The sequence below is a fragment of the Salmo salar genome, chromosome ssa20, assembly GCF_905237065.1.
Source record: "Salmo salar chromosome ssa20, Ssal_v3.1, whole genome shotgun sequence".
In the NCBI taxonomy this organism is placed as follows: Eukaryota; Metazoa; Chordata; class Actinopteri; order Salmoniformes; family Salmonidae; genus Salmo; species Salmo salar.
Window position 1 is genome coordinate 18,513,331 of NC_059461.1, and position 21,207 is coordinate 18,534,537.

The following is a 21,207-nucleotide window of genomic DNA, read 5'->3' on the forward strand; positions in this document are numbered from 1 at the left end:
GCTAGTTGCGAGTGAGATTTTTGGGACTGTTTTGCAGATTTCACTTCTTTCGACCCAGTCGACAAGAGCGGTGGTGGCTAATCTGCCTCCATTTTGTTATGGACGAACAGCTCGCAAAAAGTATGTTCGTTTTGGTAAGTTTTCAAGTGGTTCGTGTGATCTCGGCAGGGTGCCAAGCGGAATCTGTTAAACATCTTGTCTCCTTTTGTAGGCAAGTGTTAATGCTTCTTAACAACGCAGAAAAGCAGCTAAATGTACACGTCAAGGTTAAGCAGGGGGGAGGGGTGGTACGCAGGTTTTGATAGCAAAGTTAGCTTGTGGTGTTCTGAGTGTGGGGACTTAAGGTACAACAAGTTTGCGTGCCCATATAAGGTCCAGAGAGAGGGAGTTCGTGATAGTGCAGACAAATCAAATCAAATGTTATTTGTCACATGCGCCAAATACAAAAGCTGTATACCTTAAAGTGAAATGCTTACTTACAAACCCTTAACCAACAATGCAGTTTTACGATTCAATAACAAGGCTATATACAGGGTGTACCGGTACCGAGTCAATGTTTGGGGGTTCAGGTTAGTCGAGGAAATTGAGGTAATATGTACATCTAGGTAGGGGTAAAGTGACAATGCATAGATAATATACAGAGAGTAGCAGTCTTAAGGCTTGGGGGTAGAAGCTGTTAAGGAGCCTTTTGGACCTAGACTTGGCGCTCCGGTACCGCTTGCCGTGCGGTAGCATTGAGCACCGTCCATGACTAGGGTTACTGGACTCTTTGCCAATTTTTGGGGTCTTCCTCTGACACCGAATGGTATAAAGGTACTGGATAGCAGGAAGCTTGGCCCCAGTGATGTACTGCAGCACACCTTGAGGGCTGCTGCAGCATTCTGTGGCATGTTATCTATTGTCAGTCATTTTTTCTGTTAATGCAAGTTAGTGCTAGTTTTACCAACAGAGGGCATCTTTGAGAAGCATTTGATAGTCTTCCATATTGGCATTACCAGAGAATTTAAAACCTTTTTTGTAATAACATAGTATATGGGATTGATTTTAAGAAATGTAATTAATTTTATTAATATTATGGTGTTTCTATTCCGAGAAAAATGAAAAAAGAAACCCTCAGGGTTTCCGTTAGGATAGAATGGAAAATATGGCGCTGTACAACGTGACGGCCGGGAGTAGGCTACAGCATAAGAGGATTGGAGGATTCTAAATTGTTTTCCTTCATTAGACAACTTTGTTCCAATATTTCTGTAAATCAGTTATATTTATTCCCATAGTAATTCATTATGGATCCATAACTAAATAAACATCAGCATTTTGAAAGAGTGTTTTTATCCTTATTTTATTAACGAAAGCATAAAGATGCTGATGAAGAAATACAGCAATGTACAGTTTATGCTTTTACATTTGGATAATAAAGCATTTAAAGCATTTTGAAGATATAAGCCACCTGCATTTGTTTATTAGGCTACTGTGCAGTCTGACAAGTAAACATAGCCTACAGTACATACTGTAGCAAACATGGGAAAGTGCCTAATTCCTTACATAAGGTAGAACAGGCCATGTCCAGACTTTCTCGGTGACCTCAAGTACTCATTAACTCTGTCTTTAATGCATTTTCGGGTTGCATCAGTCATGGATGGACATTTCTGAGACACAGTATTAATGATGAACACCCGCAGGTTCACTGGTAAACCACATTTGCCTCGGGATCCATCCCAGTTTGTATTCTGTGCCCACTCGTGGTATCTCTCTTTGGTTACACATCCTTGGAATAGCAGAACAGCATAACGGTCCAGGCAGCCTTTGCTGTGCCTGGTGAGCAGTTGGTCAAGTTCTGTTGTCAGAAAAGGAATGGAAATGACAGGGTGAACCGACGACCTGACAAACCCGCCACGTATGTTGACTCTGCCTGTCGGAGGTGGAGTTCCAGAGCTCACAGGTGTGCCTGGCATGGATTATGACTCCATCTTGTTTCTCACCCTTTTCAACGTGTCATTCTCCACCTGACTCTCCGCCAATGCCGCCTGACTCACCACAAATGCCGCCTGACTCTCCACAACTCGAAAGCCCAGGAAAATGAACAGGTACAGTAGGCGACAATACTGTAAAGTAGGCCTAATAATGCAAAAAATAATGCTTAAATAAATTGACTGTGGGTCTTTGCTGTATGCTGCACATTTTTACATTGTATTTCAATGTAAAGTGCGACTAAAACGTAGTTTAAATGAACATCCGCATATTGAATGTCTTTTTTCTTGTTATTTTATTAACGAAAGCATAAAGATGTTGATGAATAAATACAGTACTGCTGTTTCGAGTTAGAAATGTAACACTTTAGAGTACTTAAGCATTGAATACATTGCAAGTTAAAATGAAGATTATTGTTGAAATGAATTGCTCGACTGGTGTAGGTTTTCTCCAAAAGTTGGCGTGCAACACTTGCATAACAAGTTAGCTATATTTTCAGCACCAGCCACTGTTCACCTTCTATTGATTCCGCTGCAGTTGCCGCCAGTTGTTTTTGAAATGTAACCTTTATTTAACTAGGCAAGTCAGGTAAGAACAAATTCTTATTTACAATGACGGCCTACCCAGCCAAACCCGGATGATGCTGGACCAATTGTTCCACCACCCTATGGCACTCACAATCACGCTCAGATGTGATATAGCCTGTATTCGAACCAGGGACTGTAGTAAAGCCTCTTGCACTGAGATGCAATGCCTTAGACCACTGTACCACTCGGGAGCCATGACCAATATATACTACCCCCCCTCCCCAAATTGCCGATGCACGGAAAACCCAGCCAACTGTATATTATACATGTCGTCGTTTAGCCACAACTCGGTGAAACATAATATATTTCCGTTTTTAATGTCCCGTTGGTAGGATAGTCTCGAACAGAGCTCATCCAGTTTATTCTCCAATGATTGCACGTTGGCCAATAAGACGGATGGTAGAGGCGGGTTACCCACTTGCCGACAAATTCTCACAAGGCACCCGGATCTGCGTCCCCTGTATCGGCGTCTCCTCTTCATGCGAATGACAGGGATTTGGGCCTTGTCTGGTAGCAGCTGCAAATCCTTTGCGTCTGACTCGTTAAAGAAAAAATCTTTGTCCAGTTCGTGGTGAGTAATCACTGTTCTGATATCCAGAAGCTTTTTTTGGTCATAAGAGACAGTGGCAGAAACATTATGTACAAAATAAGTTACAAACAACGCACAAAACAGCACAATTGGTTAGAAGCCCGTAAAACGGCAGCCATCCCCTCTGGCGCCATTCCTTCTGGAATCAGGCGACACCGTTGGCTAGTACGCAGGAGGCAGAGGCTGGGGTTACCTCTGCTATGGGGCAGGCTACTGGATGGGGTACCGGGGGACAGGAGAATAGAGCAGGGCCAAGTGGTGGTGCGCAGGCCACGGAGGAAGATGGGGTGGGAGCTAGTGGGCTGGTGGGGGTAAGTGTGGTTGCAGCTGGACAAAATGAGCAGAGGCAGGTTGCTGTGGTAACATAGACTCCGGTGGTGGGTAGGAGGTGAGTACTGGGTCTGAGGTGAACGGTAAGCAAGCTGGTGGGGCTAAGGAGAAGAAAAAGGTGGTGAAGAAAAGAGGGAAAAAAGAGTTTGGCTGGGCTGGGCAAAAGCGAGGTGGGCTCATCCCAGGAAATATTTCCTGTCATTGGGGAGGATGTACTGATCAGGTGGTAAGTGCTGGAGGGGCAGACAGGGGAGAAGGAGGACGGTACCATGCCAATGGAGGAGGAGGAAGAGCGGGATGAGTTGGGGGGAGAGGAGGATGAGGAGGCCTCGTATTCAGACAAAATTGGAACCTGAGCAGACAGACAGTCAGGCGGAGAGCCCAGTATATATGGTGAGAGAATTTTCTAGGTTGAAGACTAAAGGGATGGAGACTAAAGGGAAAAGGAAGGTTCCTCTGGAGTCTTATTTTCCTGATCCTGGAATGTTTGTAAGGTCAGTACAACACACAATGAAGAATGAGGGGTTTAGTGTCCTCTCATCCAGGATGCGGTATAGGCTGAGGAAATGGTTCACAGGGGTGCGTCTTCAGAATCTGCTTAAATGGATAGTTATTTTCTGGCACGGTGGCTTTATGGGCTTCTCTACTGGTTTGTGATTTTGTTGTTATCCATACCACCTGTTATGGAGATTTTACGGTTAGGCTGTCACGACTTCCGCCGAAGTCGGTCCCTCTCCTTGTTCAGGCGGCGTTCGGCGGTCGACGTCACCAGCCTTCTAGCCATCGCCGATCCACTTTTAATTTTCCATTTGTTTTGTTCTTGTCTTACACACCTGGTTTCATTCCCCCAATTACTTGTTCATTATTTAACCCTCTGTTCCCCCAAGTTTGTTTGTGATTGATTGTTTGTTTGTAATACGGTCCGTTATTGTGGGCTCGTATTATTGCGTTTTATTTGTGAAAATTTGAGTAAATTACGTTTATTACTCATATCTTCTGTCCTGCGCCTGACTCCTCTACACCAGCTACACACAGGCAATATTACATAGGCTCCCTTATCATGAATGGTTGCAGAGACGGGGGGGTAAGAGGGGGTTGATGGGGGAATATGTAAAAGAAAACATTTAAATGTGATGTTTTTGCAAGAGACACATAGTGTTGTGATTAATGAACTGGATCGGGGGGCCTGGTGGAAGGGGGCGGAGGTGCTGACCCATGGCCCAAACCTTAGTGCTGGGGTAGCAGTGTTTTTTCCCCGGGCCTGAGTGTCAACATTCTTCTTTAAAGGTGTTGTGTAAGGGTAGGTTGTTAGTATATGTGGGTGAAGGTGGATAAGGTAGGGTGAGTACAGCTCGTCTGGATCGTATCTATACATTCAACAATCAGCTATTGAGGGCCTCCATTCTCTCACTTGGGTTTTCAGACCATCATATTGCCATGGCTCAGTTCTCTGTTTCACCAGTGCCCAGTGTAAAGCTCTTACAAGATTACACTTTTTCCTCAAGCTTCCAAGGCTTTTGGGAGAGGTGGGGACAGCAGATGTAGGGAAAGCCCAGATTCTGGTTTTCTGTTAGCAGTATACAGCTTTGGGGGAGCTTCAGCGTAGCATAAGTGAGGTGGAGACTGAGCTGGTGGGGAAGGGTAGGTTGGGGCTCCAAGATAATCTGAATTATGCAGGGACCTAGGGTATTTTTTCAGATTAAAGCAAAGGAGCACTTGTAAGAGCTAGATTTTCCATGTTGAGGAAATGGATGCTCCCAGCTCTTTATTTTTTGGTTTGGAAAAACAGAGTAGGGAAACCAAGAAAATCCATTGTTTACGTTTGTCTGATAGGCAAGTCACTTCTGTTGCGGGGGAGATGCGGGAGCAGCCTGATTTGTATAGGGAAGAACGCCTGTGTGTTCTCAGGTTCTGCTCACTTCTAGAGGTGCGTGGGTAAAATCACCGAGGAAGCCGGAGAAAAAAAAGCCACATTACAACATATGTGTTGTGATAATTGTGTTGTTTGCTCTATAACCTGTTAGCTCATATGCCTTGTGACCGTGATATATAATTCAAATCAAACTTTATTTGTCACGTGCGGACTACAACAAGTGTAGACTTTACCGTGAAATACTTTCTTACAAGCCCTTAACCAACAGAGCAGTTCAACAGGAAAAAAATATTTACCAAGTAGACTAAAATAAAAAGAAATAATAAAAAGTAACACAATAAGAATAACAATAATGAGGCTATATACAGGAAGCACCAGTACCGAGTCAGTGTGCAGGGGTACAGGTTAGTTGAGATAATCTGTACATGTACGTGGGGGCCAAGTGACTATGCATAAACAAACAGCGAGTAGCGATTTTATGAATTGTTCAGCAGTCTTATGGCTTGGGGGTAGAAGCTGTTGAGGAGCCTTTTCGTCCTAGACTTGGCGCCCCAGTACTGCTTGCCGTGCGGTAGCAGAGAAAACAGTCTATAACTTGGGTGACTGGAGTCTCTGACAATTTTGTGGGCTTTCCTCTGACACCGCCTATTATATAGGTCCTGGATGGCAGGAAGCTTGGCCCCAGTGATGAACTGGGCCGTTCGCACTACCCTCTGTAGCGCCTTAGAGTCAGATGCCGAGCAGTTGCCATACCAGGTGGTGATGCAACCAGTCGGGATGCTCTCGATGGTGCAGCTGTAGAACTTTTTGAGGATCCGGGGACCCATGCCAAATCTTTTCAGTCTCCTGAGGGGGAAAAGGTTTTGTCGTGCCCTCTTCACGACTGTCTTGGTATGTTTGGACCATGACAGTTCGTTGGTGATGTGGACACCAAGGAACTTGAAACTCTCGACCCACTCCACCACAGCCCCATCGATGTTAATGGGGGTTGTTGTCCTGGCACCTCACTGCCAGGTCTCTGACCTCCTCCCTCTAGGCCGTCTCATCGTTGTCGGTGATCAGGCTTACCATTGTTGTGTCATCAGCAAACTTAATGATGGTGTTGGAGTTGTGTTTGGCCACGCAGTCGTGGGTGAACAGAGAATACAGGAGGGGACTAAGTACACACCCCTGAGGGGCCCCAGTGTTAAGGATCAGTGTGGCAGACGTGTTGTTGCCTACTCTTACCACCTATGGGGCGGCCCGTCAGGAAGTCCAGGATCCAGTTGCAGAGGGAGGTGTTTAGTCCCAGGGTCCTTAGCTTAGTGATGAGCTTCGTGGGCACTATGGTGTTGAACGCTGAGCTGTAGTCAATGAACAGCATTCTCACATAGGTGATCCTTTTGTCCAGGTGAGAAAGGGCAGTGTGGAGTGCGATTGAGATTGTGTCATCTGCGGATCTGTTGGGACAGTATGCAAATTGAAGTGGGTCTAGGGTGTCCGGGAGGATGATGTTGATGTGAGCCATGACCAGCCTTTCAAAGCACTTCATGGCTACCAACATGAGTGTCCCGTGTAGCGTGTGGCTCAGTTGGTAGAGCATGGTGTTTGCAATGCCAGGGTTGTGGGTTCGATTCCCATGGGGGACCAGTACGGAGAAAGAATGTGTGCATTCACTACTGGAAGTCGCTCTGGATAAGAGTGTCTGTTAAATGACTAAAATATAATCATTTAGGCAGGTTACCTTTGCTTCCTTGGGCACAGGGACTATGGTGGTCTGCTTGAAATATGTAGGTATTATAGACTCGGTCAGGAAGAGGTTGAAAATGTCAGTGAAGACACTTGAGAGTTGGTCTGCACATGCTGTGAGTACACATCCTGGTAATCCGTCTGGCACAGTGGCTTTGTGAATGTAGATCTGTTTAAAGGTTTTGTTCACATCGGCTACCGAGAGCGTTATCACACAGTCATCCAGAACAGCTGGTGCTCTCGTGCAAGCTTCAGTGTTGCTTGCCTCGAAGCGAGCATAAAAGGCATTTAGCTCATCTGGTAGGCTTGCGTCACTGGGCAGCTTGCGTCTGGGTTTCCCTTTGTAGTCTGTAATAGTTTTCATGCCCTGCCACATCCGATGAGCATCAGAGCCGGTGTAGTACGATTCAATCTTAATCCTGTATTGACGCTTTGCTTGTTTGATGGTTCGTCTGAGGGTATAGTGGGATTTCTTATAAGCGCCCGGATTAGTCTCCCGCTCCTTGAAAGCGGCAGCTCTAGCCTTTAGCTCGATGCGGGTGTTGCCTGTAGTCCATGGCTTCTGGTTAGGATATGTATGTACAGCCACCATGGGGACGATGTCATCGTTGCACTTATTGATGAAGCCGATGACTGAGGTGGTGTATTCCTCAATGTCATTGGATGAATTCCGGAACATATTCCAGTCTGTGCTAGCAAAACAGTCCTGTAGTGTAGCATCTGCGTCATCTGACCACTTCTGTATTGAGCGAGTCACTGGTTCTTCCTGCTTTAGTTTTTGCTTGTAAGCAGGAATCAGGAGGATATAATTATGGTCAGATTTGCCAAATGGAGGGCGGGGGAGAGCTTTGTATGCATCTCTGTGTGTGGAGTAAAGGTGGTCTAGGATTTTTTTCCCTGGTTGCACATGTGACATGCTGGTAAAAATTTGGTAAAACTGATTTAAGTTTACTTGCATCAAAGTCCCCGGCCACTAGGAGCGTCGCTTCTGGATGAGCATTTTCTTCTTTGCTAATGGCCTTATAGAGTTGGTTGAGAGCGGTCTTAGTGCCAGCATCGGTCTGTGGTGGTAAATAGACGGCTACGAATAATACAGATGAGAACTCTCTTGGTAGATAGTGTGGTCTACAGCTTATCATATGGTACTCAATCTCAGGCGAGCGATACCTCAAGACTTCTTTAATATTAGACATCATGCACCAGATGTTATTGACAAAAAGACACACACCCCCACCCCTCGTCTTACCAGAGGTAGTGTCTCTGTTCTGCCTGTGCATGGAAAATCCTGTTAGCTCTAAATATTGTCCGCATCTTTGTTCAGCCACGTCTCAGTGAAACATAAGACGTTGCAGTTTTTAATGTCCCATTGGTAGGATCATTTTAATAGTAGGTCATCAATTTTATTTTCCAATGATTGCACGTTAGCAAGAAGAATGGAAGGCAATGGGAGTTTAATCACTTGCGTCCGTATCCTCAGAAGGGTGCCCGCAGTGAGTAATCGCTTTTCTGATGTACAGAAGTTATTTTCGGTCAGACAGTAGCAGCAACATTATGTACACAATAGGTTACAAAATAAGTTACACAAAACGCCAAAAAAATAACAAAATAGCACAATTGGTTGGGAGAATGTAAAATGGCAGCCATATTCTTCGGCGCCGAGACAATAAGAAGACACAGTGGCAGAATAAATTCAACCATACCTTTGTTTCATCACAAAACCGGAGAGCAACATCTGTCCTATGAAGTCCACAAAGCATATTGCATGCAACAAACAATTACATGACCTACAGCATGGTCAAGCAAGTTAATACATTTCTGACATTTTCAGACCACTGAACAACTATTTATTTAAAACCACAGAGAGTTACCGCAAGTCGCAAAGAAAACAGGAGCTGCCTCCACTATTCCAGCACCATTTCATTATCATCAAATCACCCATGCTTTGTCTTATACGGTGACAACTAAAAGATAACAAAAATAATTTAGTCCAATCAACGTAAGCTAAAAATTATGTGACTGTCCATGGTTTTGACTTCTGTGTGCGTGTGTGTTCGTGCGCGCTCGTGCAAGTAGAAAAATAAGATGTCTCACTCGTAGAGAATCGTCAATGCCATCCTCCTCTATTTTATGTTGACAAAACGGTCTATGACTCTGACATTCAGTACACGCTTTTAGTTGGCTAAAATGCTTGCTCGCAAGCCTAACTTCCATTCATGGACAACGTTAGCTAGTTAATATTAGCCTTCTACATCTAGCTACATATTGAACTTCCATCCTTTCAGGCCAGGGGCACAATATATGAATTTATGGTTGGATCAGAATCACCGTTATAATCATTGGCCAGTACAGACAATTAATGAAACCACAAGTCCAAATCTGTATCTACGTCCATGGCTAATTTAGGAAAGGGACAATTTTAGCTAACTAACTAGGCAACGGAGGACAACAACACAACCGCATGCAACAATTCAAGTTGTTTCAGTCAATGACGTATGCTCTCCATGCGATTTGATAGGAGTGACGCCAAATCCAAACTGGCTTCCCTTGACACTTTCTTTTGGTGCACCAGGACCATTCTCAGTTGAGCTCACTCAGTTTAGCTCAAAGCTGATTGGCTATTGTTTTATACTTTTTTTGATCAAGAAAGGCCAAATGCTCACTGGCTTCCCTTGCATTCAATGCTACGGGCGGCAAAAATGTCATACTCTTTTGGACCAGACAGTATCAGATATATCAGTATCAGCCTACACATACAGAGACAGATGGGCACTGTTTCGCTCCCATGCTTTCTCCGGTGAGATTCACTACCCTCTCCATCCAGCCTCTCAACGTGACGTCACTAACATGAAACTGTGCTATTTTTTATTTCAACAGCAGTCTCTTATTTAAATACATTTTAAACATAAAATATATCTCACATAAAATGTACACTACATGACCAAAGGTAAGTGGACACCTGCTCGTCGAACATCTCATTCCAAAATCATGGGCATTAATATCGAATTGGTTCCACCTCTGCTGCTATAAAAGCTTCCACTCTTCTGGGAAGGCTTTCCACTAGATGTTGGAACATTGCTGTGGGGACTTGCTTCCATTCAGCCACAAGACCTTTAGTGAGGTTGGGCACTGATGTTGGGTGATTAGGCCTGGCTCGCAATCGGTGTTCCAATTCATCCCAAAGGTGGTCGATAGGGTTGAAGTCAGGGCTCTGTGTAGGCTAGTCAAGTTCTTCCACACCAATCTTGACAAACCATTTCTGTATGGACATCGCTTTGTGCACGGGGGCATTGTCATGCTGAAACAGGAAAGGGCCTTCCCTAAACTACTGCCACAAAGAATGTCATTGTATGCTGTAACATTAAGATTTCCCTTCACTGGAACTAAGTAACTTAGCCTGAACCATGGAAAACAGCCCCAGACCATTATTCCTCATCCCAAAAACTTTACAATTGGCGCTATGCATTGGGGCAGGTAGCGTTCTCCTGGAATCCGCCAAACCCAGATTTGTCCGTCGGACTGCTAGATGGTGAAGCGTGATTCATCACTCCAGAGAACGCGTTTCCACTGCTCCAGAGTCTAATGGCGGCGAGCTTTACACCACTCCAGCCAATGCTTGGCATTGTACATGGTGATATTAGGCTTGTGTGCGGCTGCTCGGCCATGGAATCCCATTTCATGAAGCTCCCGACGAACAGTTCTTGTGCTGACGTTGCTTCCAGAGGCAGTTTGGAACTCGGTAGTGAGTGTTGCAGATGATTTTCACACGCTTCACACTTCAGCACTCGGCGGTCCGGTTCTGTGAACTTGTGTGGCCTACCACTTCGCGGCTAAGCCGCTGTTGCTCCTAGACGTTTCCACTTCACAATAACTGCACTTACAGTTGACTGGGGCAGCTCTAGCAGAGGCAGAAATTTGACAAACTGACTTGTTGGAAAGGTGGCATCCTATGACGGTGCCACATTGAAAGTAACTGAGCTCTTCTGTACGGGCCATTTAACCGCCAATGTTTGTCTATGGAGATTGCATGGCTGTGTGCTTGATTTTATACACCTGTCAGCAACGGGTATGGCTGAAATAGACGAATCCACTAATTTGAAGGGTTGTCCACATACTTTTGGCCATGTACTGTACATTCAGCCTCTTGCGAATTGACGGAGATTATGAAACACAGAGAATTTTACGTACATTTTTTTATTGGTCAATTTTGGGGGGGAAGCCTGGCTTCCCTTGGCATCCATGAATACACGCCACTGCTGCTCACAGACCTTCCCAAATGCTCTCTGTCGCAGAGAAATGAAATGGACATTTCCCTGTCCTTTCATAAACTCTTGGCTTCCGTCTCTCAGATGGCCCCCGGCTGTGCCCAAGGAGTCGACGGTCTGCCAGTGGAGTATTATAAAAATTATTGGACAGGACTTGTTTTGCGTATTATGTGAGTGCGTCGGGGTGGGGGAGCTGCCGCTAAGCTGTAGACGGACTTGAGCGACTTAAAGAACTGGAGGCCTGTGGCATTGCTCTGTTTGGACTATAAGGTCTTTGCCAAGGTCCTCGCTAACAGACTCAAGTACACAAGGACCAAACGTACTGTGTTCCAAGACGCTCAATCACAGACAATCTGTTCATAATAATCAGGGACATGCTGGACCTGTCAAGGCTTTCAAATGTGAACGTTCGACTGGTTTCCTCGGACCAGGAGAAAGCCTTTGATAGGGTGGACCATGAATATCTGTTCAATGTGTTGTCTTGTTTTGGTTGTGGGGAGAATTTTGTGGCCTGTGTTAAAATGTTGCATGCCAGGGTTCTTGTATGGTTAAGGTGTGGGGAGGGCTCAGTAGGCCAGTCTGGGTAGGGTGGGGCATTTGCCAGGGATGCCCTCTGTCGGGGTAGCTATACACTCTATACACTCACAAGCGGTTCTGTCGAGGCTGATGAATATTAAGTGACTCCTCTCCCAAGTGTCATAAAGAGGGAGGGTGCTGATCAACAACTTGGCGGCATCCTCCCTATGGCATAAATCGCCTGTAGCAGACCTACAGCTGCCGGGGGGTGGAAAACTCCCCAAGAGAAAGCTAGCCAACTTTAGCCAGTTAGCTTTGGGTGCTTGGTTGGGACAAGAATGCATTGTTGGCGGGCAAGCTGCAAAAGGACGAGTATGTTACAATTCCCCATCGTTTGTCAGTGCAATTTTAATGGCCAACTAGCTGAAAAGGTTTGAGAGGGTTTATTTAATATTCCTTCGTTAGATGTTAGATCATCCTTCTCTGGCTAGCATTCGTTGTTGATCTTGCATAACTGAGGGATTGGGTTTGATCAATAGGACTGTACATTTCCCAAATGTAAGAGGACTCCCAAGTGGTGTTTACATATTTGCAGAAATCCATTCAGTTGTATTTTGTGACTTTTGGCGAATGTGTTCTAATGATCTAAAGTCACACTGTTGCAACTGCCTGTTAACACACAGTCTAGTTCAAAGTGAGTGATGGCCGGCCTGTGTGCAAATGGCTAGTTGGCATAAAGGCCTATTGTAGCTCTGATTGGCTATGTTGCAGCGGTCTGCATAGACTCTGGTCCTGGATGAGACAGATGTATTTATTAAGTTTTATTTACTGCAGTGATTATTAATTGTCCAAACGCACGGCCGCTTTCCCACTCTATATTGCTATAGAATTGTTTATACATGTGCCTTAGTATACTTAATTTCCAAACATTCTAAGAATTTATGAAAATGTGAAAATGGCAATATAAAGTGCTCGCTTGTCAGATGTTTTATTTTTTTTAAAGTGTCATATTCTTCCTGGGGTCTGTATGAACAGATTTGAATTAGATTTCATGCCGCTAAAATGCTGTCAGTTCCACTTTAAGTATACATGTCTTTTTTTAAATGCATACTACGTCTAGCTCATTGCAAAGTGGTGTGTGACACACTGATGAAGACTGCTTTCCGTTGCCTATGCATTTGCTGTTTGAGATGCTGTAGCAGCAGCTTTTGCACTGTATGACAGATTTTCCGCTCTAAGGCTCTGTATATGTATGCTGTACACGTTTGATAAGATACATAACGAATATACTGTACACACGGGCCAACTTAATTCCAAGGAATTATGCTAATTAACCTATAGACCGACTAGCATAACCAGTCAAATGTATTTACATCGGCTGGTATTTGCATCAATGAATAGGCAGAAAAGTATTATTTCGCAATGGCATTTTTTCTTCTTCTCCTGGTGCCAATTTTATTTATCTGCTTTTCAAATTGTTTAATCGGCCAAAAGCCGGCTATTATTGGCTAATGGAAACCCTGACACACAAACTGCTCAGAGCTGGGGTACTATGCTTGAAAATGTTCAATTGAGCCAATCAAATGTGAAAGCTGTAGCCTACACATGCCACACAATATAAACAACAAGATCTGAACATGAGTCAGAAGTCAAGGTTGAGACTGAGTGGTACAGTATGTGTATATTCATTTACAGTACAGATAGTAGTGGTGAAGCTACAGGACACAGCATGGGCCTCTACCTGACTGACTGACAGATGTGACCCTGCTGGGAAGGATCTGAAAGAACTGACCTTCTACTCCACACAGAGGAAAGGAGGGAGGAGATAAAAAGAAAGGGAGAGAGAGAGAAGCGAGAGAGAGATAAAAAGGCTGGGTGGTGCCTCAAGCTGGGCTGTCTGTGGCACTTCCGTTGGCCTACTGAAATCCCTCACAGAGTGACCTGATGGGGTGATCTGGGGGTGGAGGGTAGGATGAAGGGCAGGAGGGCAGGCGGCATTAGGAGTGGTGATGGGATGAAATATGAGCCTTGCTGCCTCTGACCGCTGCCCCTGGAGCTGTGGCCTCTAAACCCTGTGTGTGGCTGCAGCCTGCAGCCCTGGCCCCCTCCAGGACAGACAGTGCCCTTTAGAATGTGACACAGCCCCGCCACAGTGTATCAGTGACCTTTCACCCTCCTGAGCACAGTAAACACAGCTGACAGAGGGAGAATCTCAATTGCATACTCCTCGCGTCCTCTCTCCTTGCCTTCTCCTTATAACCCCTTATAACCCATTGGAGGAGAAGGTTAGCGGGGAGGGACCTCTGGCTTTATCATCCAATGGGTTTTGAGAAAGAGGCGAGGAGAGAGGACGCGAGGAGTATGCAATTAAGATTCTCCCAGGGTCTAGCGAGACTAGAGAGAGCAGAGCAGGCCCAGAGCATGGCCAGGGTTGGGCCAGGGATAACAGGAGACTAGGGAATGCTTTGAGCTGTTTGAAGTAGGATAAAGGAACACAGAGAGAAGAGATAAAAAGGGATACAGTATAAGGCACTCAAGGCAGACGATGGACACTTTGACCAAAACAGGTGGTAACAGACACAACAACCACAATCAGACTTTGCAGCTTGTAATTTCTCAAATACGTATATCATTTATAATTTCTGTGGCCATCATGAGGATACGCGATTAACTGTCACAGAATGAAGCAGTGTCTCAATGCAACTTGTTAGGATTATGCATTATGCAAATACTCTCCTAAGAGAAATGTCTTTGAGGGAGTCTCACCTTGAGCATAAAAGTGTGGCTAAATGAATGGATTTCACACTGCGAGACGAGAGGAGAATTATTAACTTATCATCAAGGGCAGAGAAACTAGTGCAACTGAGAACCAGAATGTTTTATACAAATGAACAGCCTCACCTAAAAACAGCAGTCAACCTTACCGTCTGTAAATCTATATGGGTGAGGTTTTTTACATAACCCCCCGAAAAAACTAGAATGAAGGTAAAATGTAGAAGGACGGGAAAATAAGATCTGAGAGAAAGCAGAAAGTTGAAATCAAAGAGAGAGTGTAAGAAGAGCATAATGCCACATTGATAGCACAGAGGCAGCTGAAGCCATTTGGTCGAACAGCAAGTGAGAATTAGATTTGTTTTCCGAGAAGTAATAAATTAATGTCCCAATAGCAGCTAGAGCACAACCTAGTACACCACACAGCACTCATCAGGAGGCCTTCCATTAAGCTCTGCCACTGTGTGTGTGTGTGTGTGTGTGTGTGTGTGTGTGTGTGTGTGTGTGTGTGTGTGTGTGTGTGTGTGTGTGTGTGTGTGTGTGTGTGTGTGTGTGTGTGTGTGTGTCAACATTACCCGTGGCTTCAAAACAATTAACAGGGGAAAAAAGATCTAAATTCCAAATTGCACAGCGTTGGCATTATACTCGATTCACTTGACATGAATGATATGAGGATACATGTGGGAGCAACATCCTTCAATCCAGGGGCTACCATACTGTAGTGTAAGGACAGTAAATGTTGTAAACCAATTTAACACAAGCAATAGAAGCCCTGCCTCATTTCCCTTGACAGTAATTAGAACAGGGTGCTACATTCAGACAACAGTTGTGATACTGTCTATTCAGGACAGCAGGTATTCTGCCTCCAGCTTTGACCTGGTTTACTATGCTGTGTAGTGAATCTTAATGAGGGAGTCTAATACAGCTTAGCACTAATGAGCTCTGTACTGTTCTGTACTGTACTGTCTGTTTGAAAACAGTCCAGGTCAGATCAGGTCACTCCCAAGGCAACGTAACTAAATAGAGAAAAGAGGGAAAATATAAACACAGTACACTACATAAATGAATACTCCCGTTTAGGGTTGCACATTTTGGTGGAAGCTTTCCGTGGGAATTAACGGGAATATATGGGAATTAATGGTAATATATGGAAATTAACAAAAATAAATGCAAATTAATATTGATACCATTTAAATGTAGATGTTTTTTTGCATTGGATATATTTACCATATCATATGGAGACAAAAACATAAACCTTTTACCTTAGCTTTTTGATGTATTTCAGAAGTGCAGTTTCCTCTGCTTGGAGCAACAGTGAAGTGGGCAGGGCAGTACGGATTTCTTACATCTGCAGAGTCTGAACATCAGACAGGATGGCATTGTCCCCCTCAATCTGTGCAATAGCTACTGCTATAGGTTTCAGGCTGCTCACCACTCTCTCCCAAAATACATCATCCAGGAGGATCCTCTTGATGGGGCTGTCCATATGAGCAGACTGTGACATGGCCATTTCTTGGAGAGACTCCTTCCCCTCCAGGAGACTGTCAAACATGATGACAACACCACCCCAACGGGTGTTGCTGGGCAGCTTCAATGTGGTGCTCTTATTCTTCTCACTTTGCTTGGTGAGGTAGGTTGCTGATATAACTTGATGACCCTTCACATACTTAACCATTTCCTTGGCTTTCTTGTAGTGTGTCCATTGTTTTCAGTGCCATGATGTCCTTGAGGAGCAGATTCAATGCATGAGCAGCACAGCCAATGGGTGTGATGGGAGGGTAGGACCCCTCCACTTTAGATGAAGCAGTCTTCATGTTTGCAGCACTGTCACCAGTGCAAAAAGGTTCACTGCTAAAAGCTAACTTTTTTGATGAATTTAATCAAAATTCTCCAAATTCCAGGGCTTAACTTCCCATGGAAAATTTCCAGAAAAATTCTGGAAATTTACCGGAAGGTTTCCGACCCTTTGCAACCATACTACCATTCGATTAGGCTAACGCCATGCCGATGTTGTCAGACATCGGCATTAAACAGAGCCAGCAGGGAACAGAGCCAGCAGGGAAGTGAAATGGCTTGTAAAGAGCACTGTACCGCGTGTTTCATAATAGTGGGCTGTTAACACCACCTTTCCCACAGACAGAGATAGTGTCATTGGGTCATGACATGTGTGATGTTGACTCTTACCCAGACAGGACTCCCAGGACCAGGTTGAGCATGAAGAAGGATCCGATGATGATGAGGGGGATGAAGTAGAGCCAGTTCCAGGTGTTGCCTGAGGCATCGTTGGCCTGCAGAAGCACACAGAGAGAGGAGGAGGGTAGACACTTATTTACATTGAAGACGGTGCTTATCGGACATTGTGTTTGGGGAAGAAAAATGGTAGCAATAAACAAAACCGTTTTCTTTTGGTGTGCTACAAAAATTCCAAGATCTTGTTTTATTCCTATTGCTATCAATATGACGACGTAATGACAAAAACTCCTCCAAGTGAATTTTAACTGAAGGGCTGATGGCTGACACAAATTAATTACTTTCATGTGATATTCAGATCTACGGCTCATCCTTCACGTTGTCAGAGCTGATAGCCCCCCCCCCTCTCTCTCCCTCTTGCTCTCTCTCTCTCCAGCTTTTACTCCATCACATCCCCATTCCCAGTGACCACAACCCCCGACCCCCCTTTCTTTCTCCACCTCTTCCCCTCTCCAAGATCCAACTCTATCAGGATGCAAATTCATGGCAGTGATGCTAAGAGTAACAGAGAGAAGCGCTGGTGTTTATGAAGCATGTAACACTTTACAGATGGGCCAGATCTTCTCCAAGGCCATTTCAGCGCAGCCCAATGTATATCGTCTGTAATTGCGAGAGGGACCTGGGGCTGCTGAATCAGCAGGCGAAAACACATACAAATTGGTGTTGCACACATCCCCCTTCCCCCTCTCCTCCCACTCCCAGCTGTCTCTAAACCATCTGATCGACTGGATAAACCACCACACCCTTCAACCCTGAATGTTTAGTTATGCATCTATTCTGCAAGGCAATATTTTGTCAAGGGAAACATTAGTAGCAACCTCAGATATGCCAGCTTACTGTAAATAACATGAAATGCAAATACATTTTATTCAATGCTTTTATTGCTTTTATATGCTTATGCTACAACGTGATGAAGATGTTGTAAACGTAGATGTGGGGGTTAAGTTGAGGGAGATATTATGCTCGACAGTATGGCTGGCACACACACTACATGTTGGAGGGTGGTGAACGTCCTTGGGACTGAGCCAAGATATTACAACGTTTCTGGTGTGTAGAGATCTTTTTCTGCTTGAATTACGACAACTGCACTACTGTACAAAAAATATATATACACTGCTCAAAAAAATAAAGAGAACACTTAAACAACACAATGTAACTCCAAGTCAATCACACTTCTGTGAAATCAAACTGTCCACTTAGGAAGGAACACTGATTGACAATACATTTCACATGCTGTTGCGCAAATGGAATAGACAACAGGTGGAAATTATAGGCAATTAGCAAGACACCCCCAATAAAGGAGTGGTTCTGCAGGTGGGGACCACAGACCACTTCTCAGTTCCTATGCTTCCTGGCTGATGTTTTGGTCACTTTTGAATGCTAGTGGTGCTTTCACTCTAGTGGTAGCATGAGACGGAGTCTACAACCCACACAAGTAGCTCAGGTAGTGCAGCTCATCCAGGATGGCACATCAATGCGAGCTGTGGCAAGAAGGTTTGCTGTGTCTGTCAGCGTAGTGTCCAGAGCATGGAGGCGCTACCAGGAGACAGGCCAGTACATCAGGAGACGTGGAGGAGGCCGCAGGAGGGCAACAACCCAGCAGCAGGACCGCAACCTCCGCCTTTGTGCAAGGAGGAGCAGGAGAAGCACTGCCAGAGCCCTGCAAAATGACCTCCAGCAGGCCACAAATGTGCATGTGTCTACTCAAACGGTCAGAAACAGACTCCATGAGGGTGGTATGAGGGCCCGACGTCCACAGGTGGGGGTTGTGCTTACAGCCCAACACCGTGCAGGACGTTTGGCATTTGCCAGAGAACACCAAGATTGGCAAATTCGCCACTGGCGCCCTGTGCTCTTCACAGATGAAAGCAGGTTCACACTGAGCACGTGACAAACGTGACAGAGTCTGGAGACGCCGTGGAGAACATTCTGCTGCCTGCAACATCCTCCAGCATGACCGGGTTGGTGGTGGGTCAGTCATGGTGTGGGGTGGCATTTCTTTGGGGGTCTGCACAGCCTTCCATGTGCTCGCCAGAGGTAGCCTGACTGCCATTAGGTACCGAGATGAGATCCTCAGACCCCTTGTGAGACCATATGCTGGTGCGGTTGGCCCTGGGTTCCTCCTAATGCAAGACAATGCTAGACCTCATGTGGCTGGAGTGTGTCAGCAGTTCCTGCAAGAGGAAGGCATTGATGCTATGGACTGGCCCAGACCTGAATCCAATTGAGCACATCTGGGACATCATGTCTCGCTCCATCCACCAACGCCGCGTTGCACCACAGACTGTCCAGGAGTTGGTGGATGCTTTAGTCCAGGTCTGGGAGGAGATCCCTCAGGAGACCATCCGCCACCTCATCAGGAGCATGCCCAGGCGTTGTAGGGAGGTCATACAGGCACGTGGAGGCCACACACACTACTGAGCCTCATTTTGACTTGTTTTAAGGACATTACATCAAAGTTGGATCAGCCTGTAGTGTGGTTTTCCATTTTAATTTTGAGTGTGACTCCAAATCCAGACCTCCATGGGTTGATAAATTGGATTTCCATTGATTATTTTTGTGTGATTTTGTTGTCAGCACATTCAACTATGTAAAGAAAAAAGTATTTAATAAGATTATTTCTTTCATTCAGATCTAGGATGTGTTGTTTAAGTGTTCCCTTTATTTTTTTGAGCAGTATATATAAAAAACATGTAAGAAGAGGAAAAAGCAAAAGCTTTATTTGAAGTTGATCCAGTTTTTTGTCTGTCAAGAGGTTTATGAGAGCCACTCCACTCCAAATCTATCTACTCTAAAAATGCAGGCTTTCAGTAAACTCTCTTAGTTGATATCCCTAGATCATGACATTCAAAATGCAAGCCCCGAGAGATATTGGATGTAATGCTAAGAGGGCAGATTTAATGTCAGTGGGTCTTGGTTTCTAGGTGAAAAACCTCCATGATTATGAAGTTCTACCAGGAGCAGATAGTTAAGCAATGTTTGCCTTTCATTGTGTGTGGGGATGAACAAGAGGCTTAATGGAGAAACGATAGCTCTACTGCTGTAATGGACACAATCCACACCTATCTCAGAAGAAATCAATGGGTCCCATTGGAAATACAGCCAATAAAAGCTTTATGAGCTTCGAGGGAAAGGAATGGAGAAGGGAAGGTAGGGGAGGGGGGTTGGGGACTGAGGAAGCTGGAGCTGAAGTCATCGCTGGTTTCTGTGGCCTCCTGTGGTGAATTGGATCTGTATGTCATAGTGACATCCAAACCCCCACTGCAACAACGCTTATTCTGTCATTTCTCCACATAAGAGATCTAGGGCCCATATTGTTTTCATGACCCCTGTGAGAAAAGCAGAGGGCCTTAGTGGAGGCTCCTCATCAATTATTAAACCTTATTTCAGCATTAAAAGATATTTCTTTCTCCATGTTTACGGCACAGTAAAAATTATTATCATTTTTTATGTGAAGAAGTCTACTGCTGAGGGCAATTCCATCGCTGAAAATTAGCTGAGACGTAAGCAGAAGATAATCTGTGATGGTGGGTTTTTTCTTCTAAAAGGCACTGCATAGACGTTTAGTCAATAAAATCGAAATAACATTATGCTGCCGCTCTGATCAAATGATCAGCAGCCTGCTTAGCAGCTTTTACAAATGAAGAGGTGCAGTAAGGTACGTTATTTCTCCAGCAGTCATGTAATATACAGATCCCTATTCAGATCCCATTGATATCTACCCAGAGACGGGATATATACACTATACACTCCCCCGATCAAACACGGACATGCTTTATCTTCCTGCTGAAAGGCATTGAAGGATTGGCTGTGAGATGCTTACACGTGCAAAACTCCACCACAGGCATGTAAGACAAACATGCTCCCCTGTGGATTACATTGACAGGAGCAAAACAGGCAGGAAAGACACTATACTACAAAGAGAAAATCCTTTCTATGGGTATATAAAGGTGTTTAACTTCTTCGCAATCAAATCAAACCTCTCCAGATGAGGCTGTACGTCACTGTATATACTGAACTATTTCCAACTACCCCAATGCACTGCCACTGACTGAATGAGCACAGAGACAATATGTGCTGGGTTAATGTGGACATGCCTGACGAGAGGATAACATGCTGAACACGCCTGATGAGGAGTCTGGGAAAGAGCAGCCAGCTACTGTACTGTAGCACACCAGACAGACAGCCATTTTACAAACTACTGTCATATTTTACATCGTAGAAATCCAACCACGACAAAGACTGCATCGAACCACACTCGTGATGATATCTATCATCTATATACCATTATTGATGTGGTAGCAGCAGTACATTTGGGCTGTTAAATTAGAG

General features: G+C 44.8%; 1 protein-coding gene across 1 annotated transcript in view; it reads right to left on the reverse strand.

The window, feature by feature from the left end:
• The window catches only part of LOC106579993 (voltage-dependent N-type calcium channel subunit alpha-1B), a 146,035-nt gene that overhangs the window by 72,325 nt on the left and 52,503 nt on the right, over positions 1-21,207 (reverse strand). Inside the window, exon 7 of the mRNA XM_045703026.1 lies at positions 16,810-16,913. Coding sequence (XP_045558982.1) covers positions 16,810-16,913 — 104 coding nt within the window. The remainder of the gene's footprint in view (positions 1-16,809; positions 16,914-21,207) is intronic.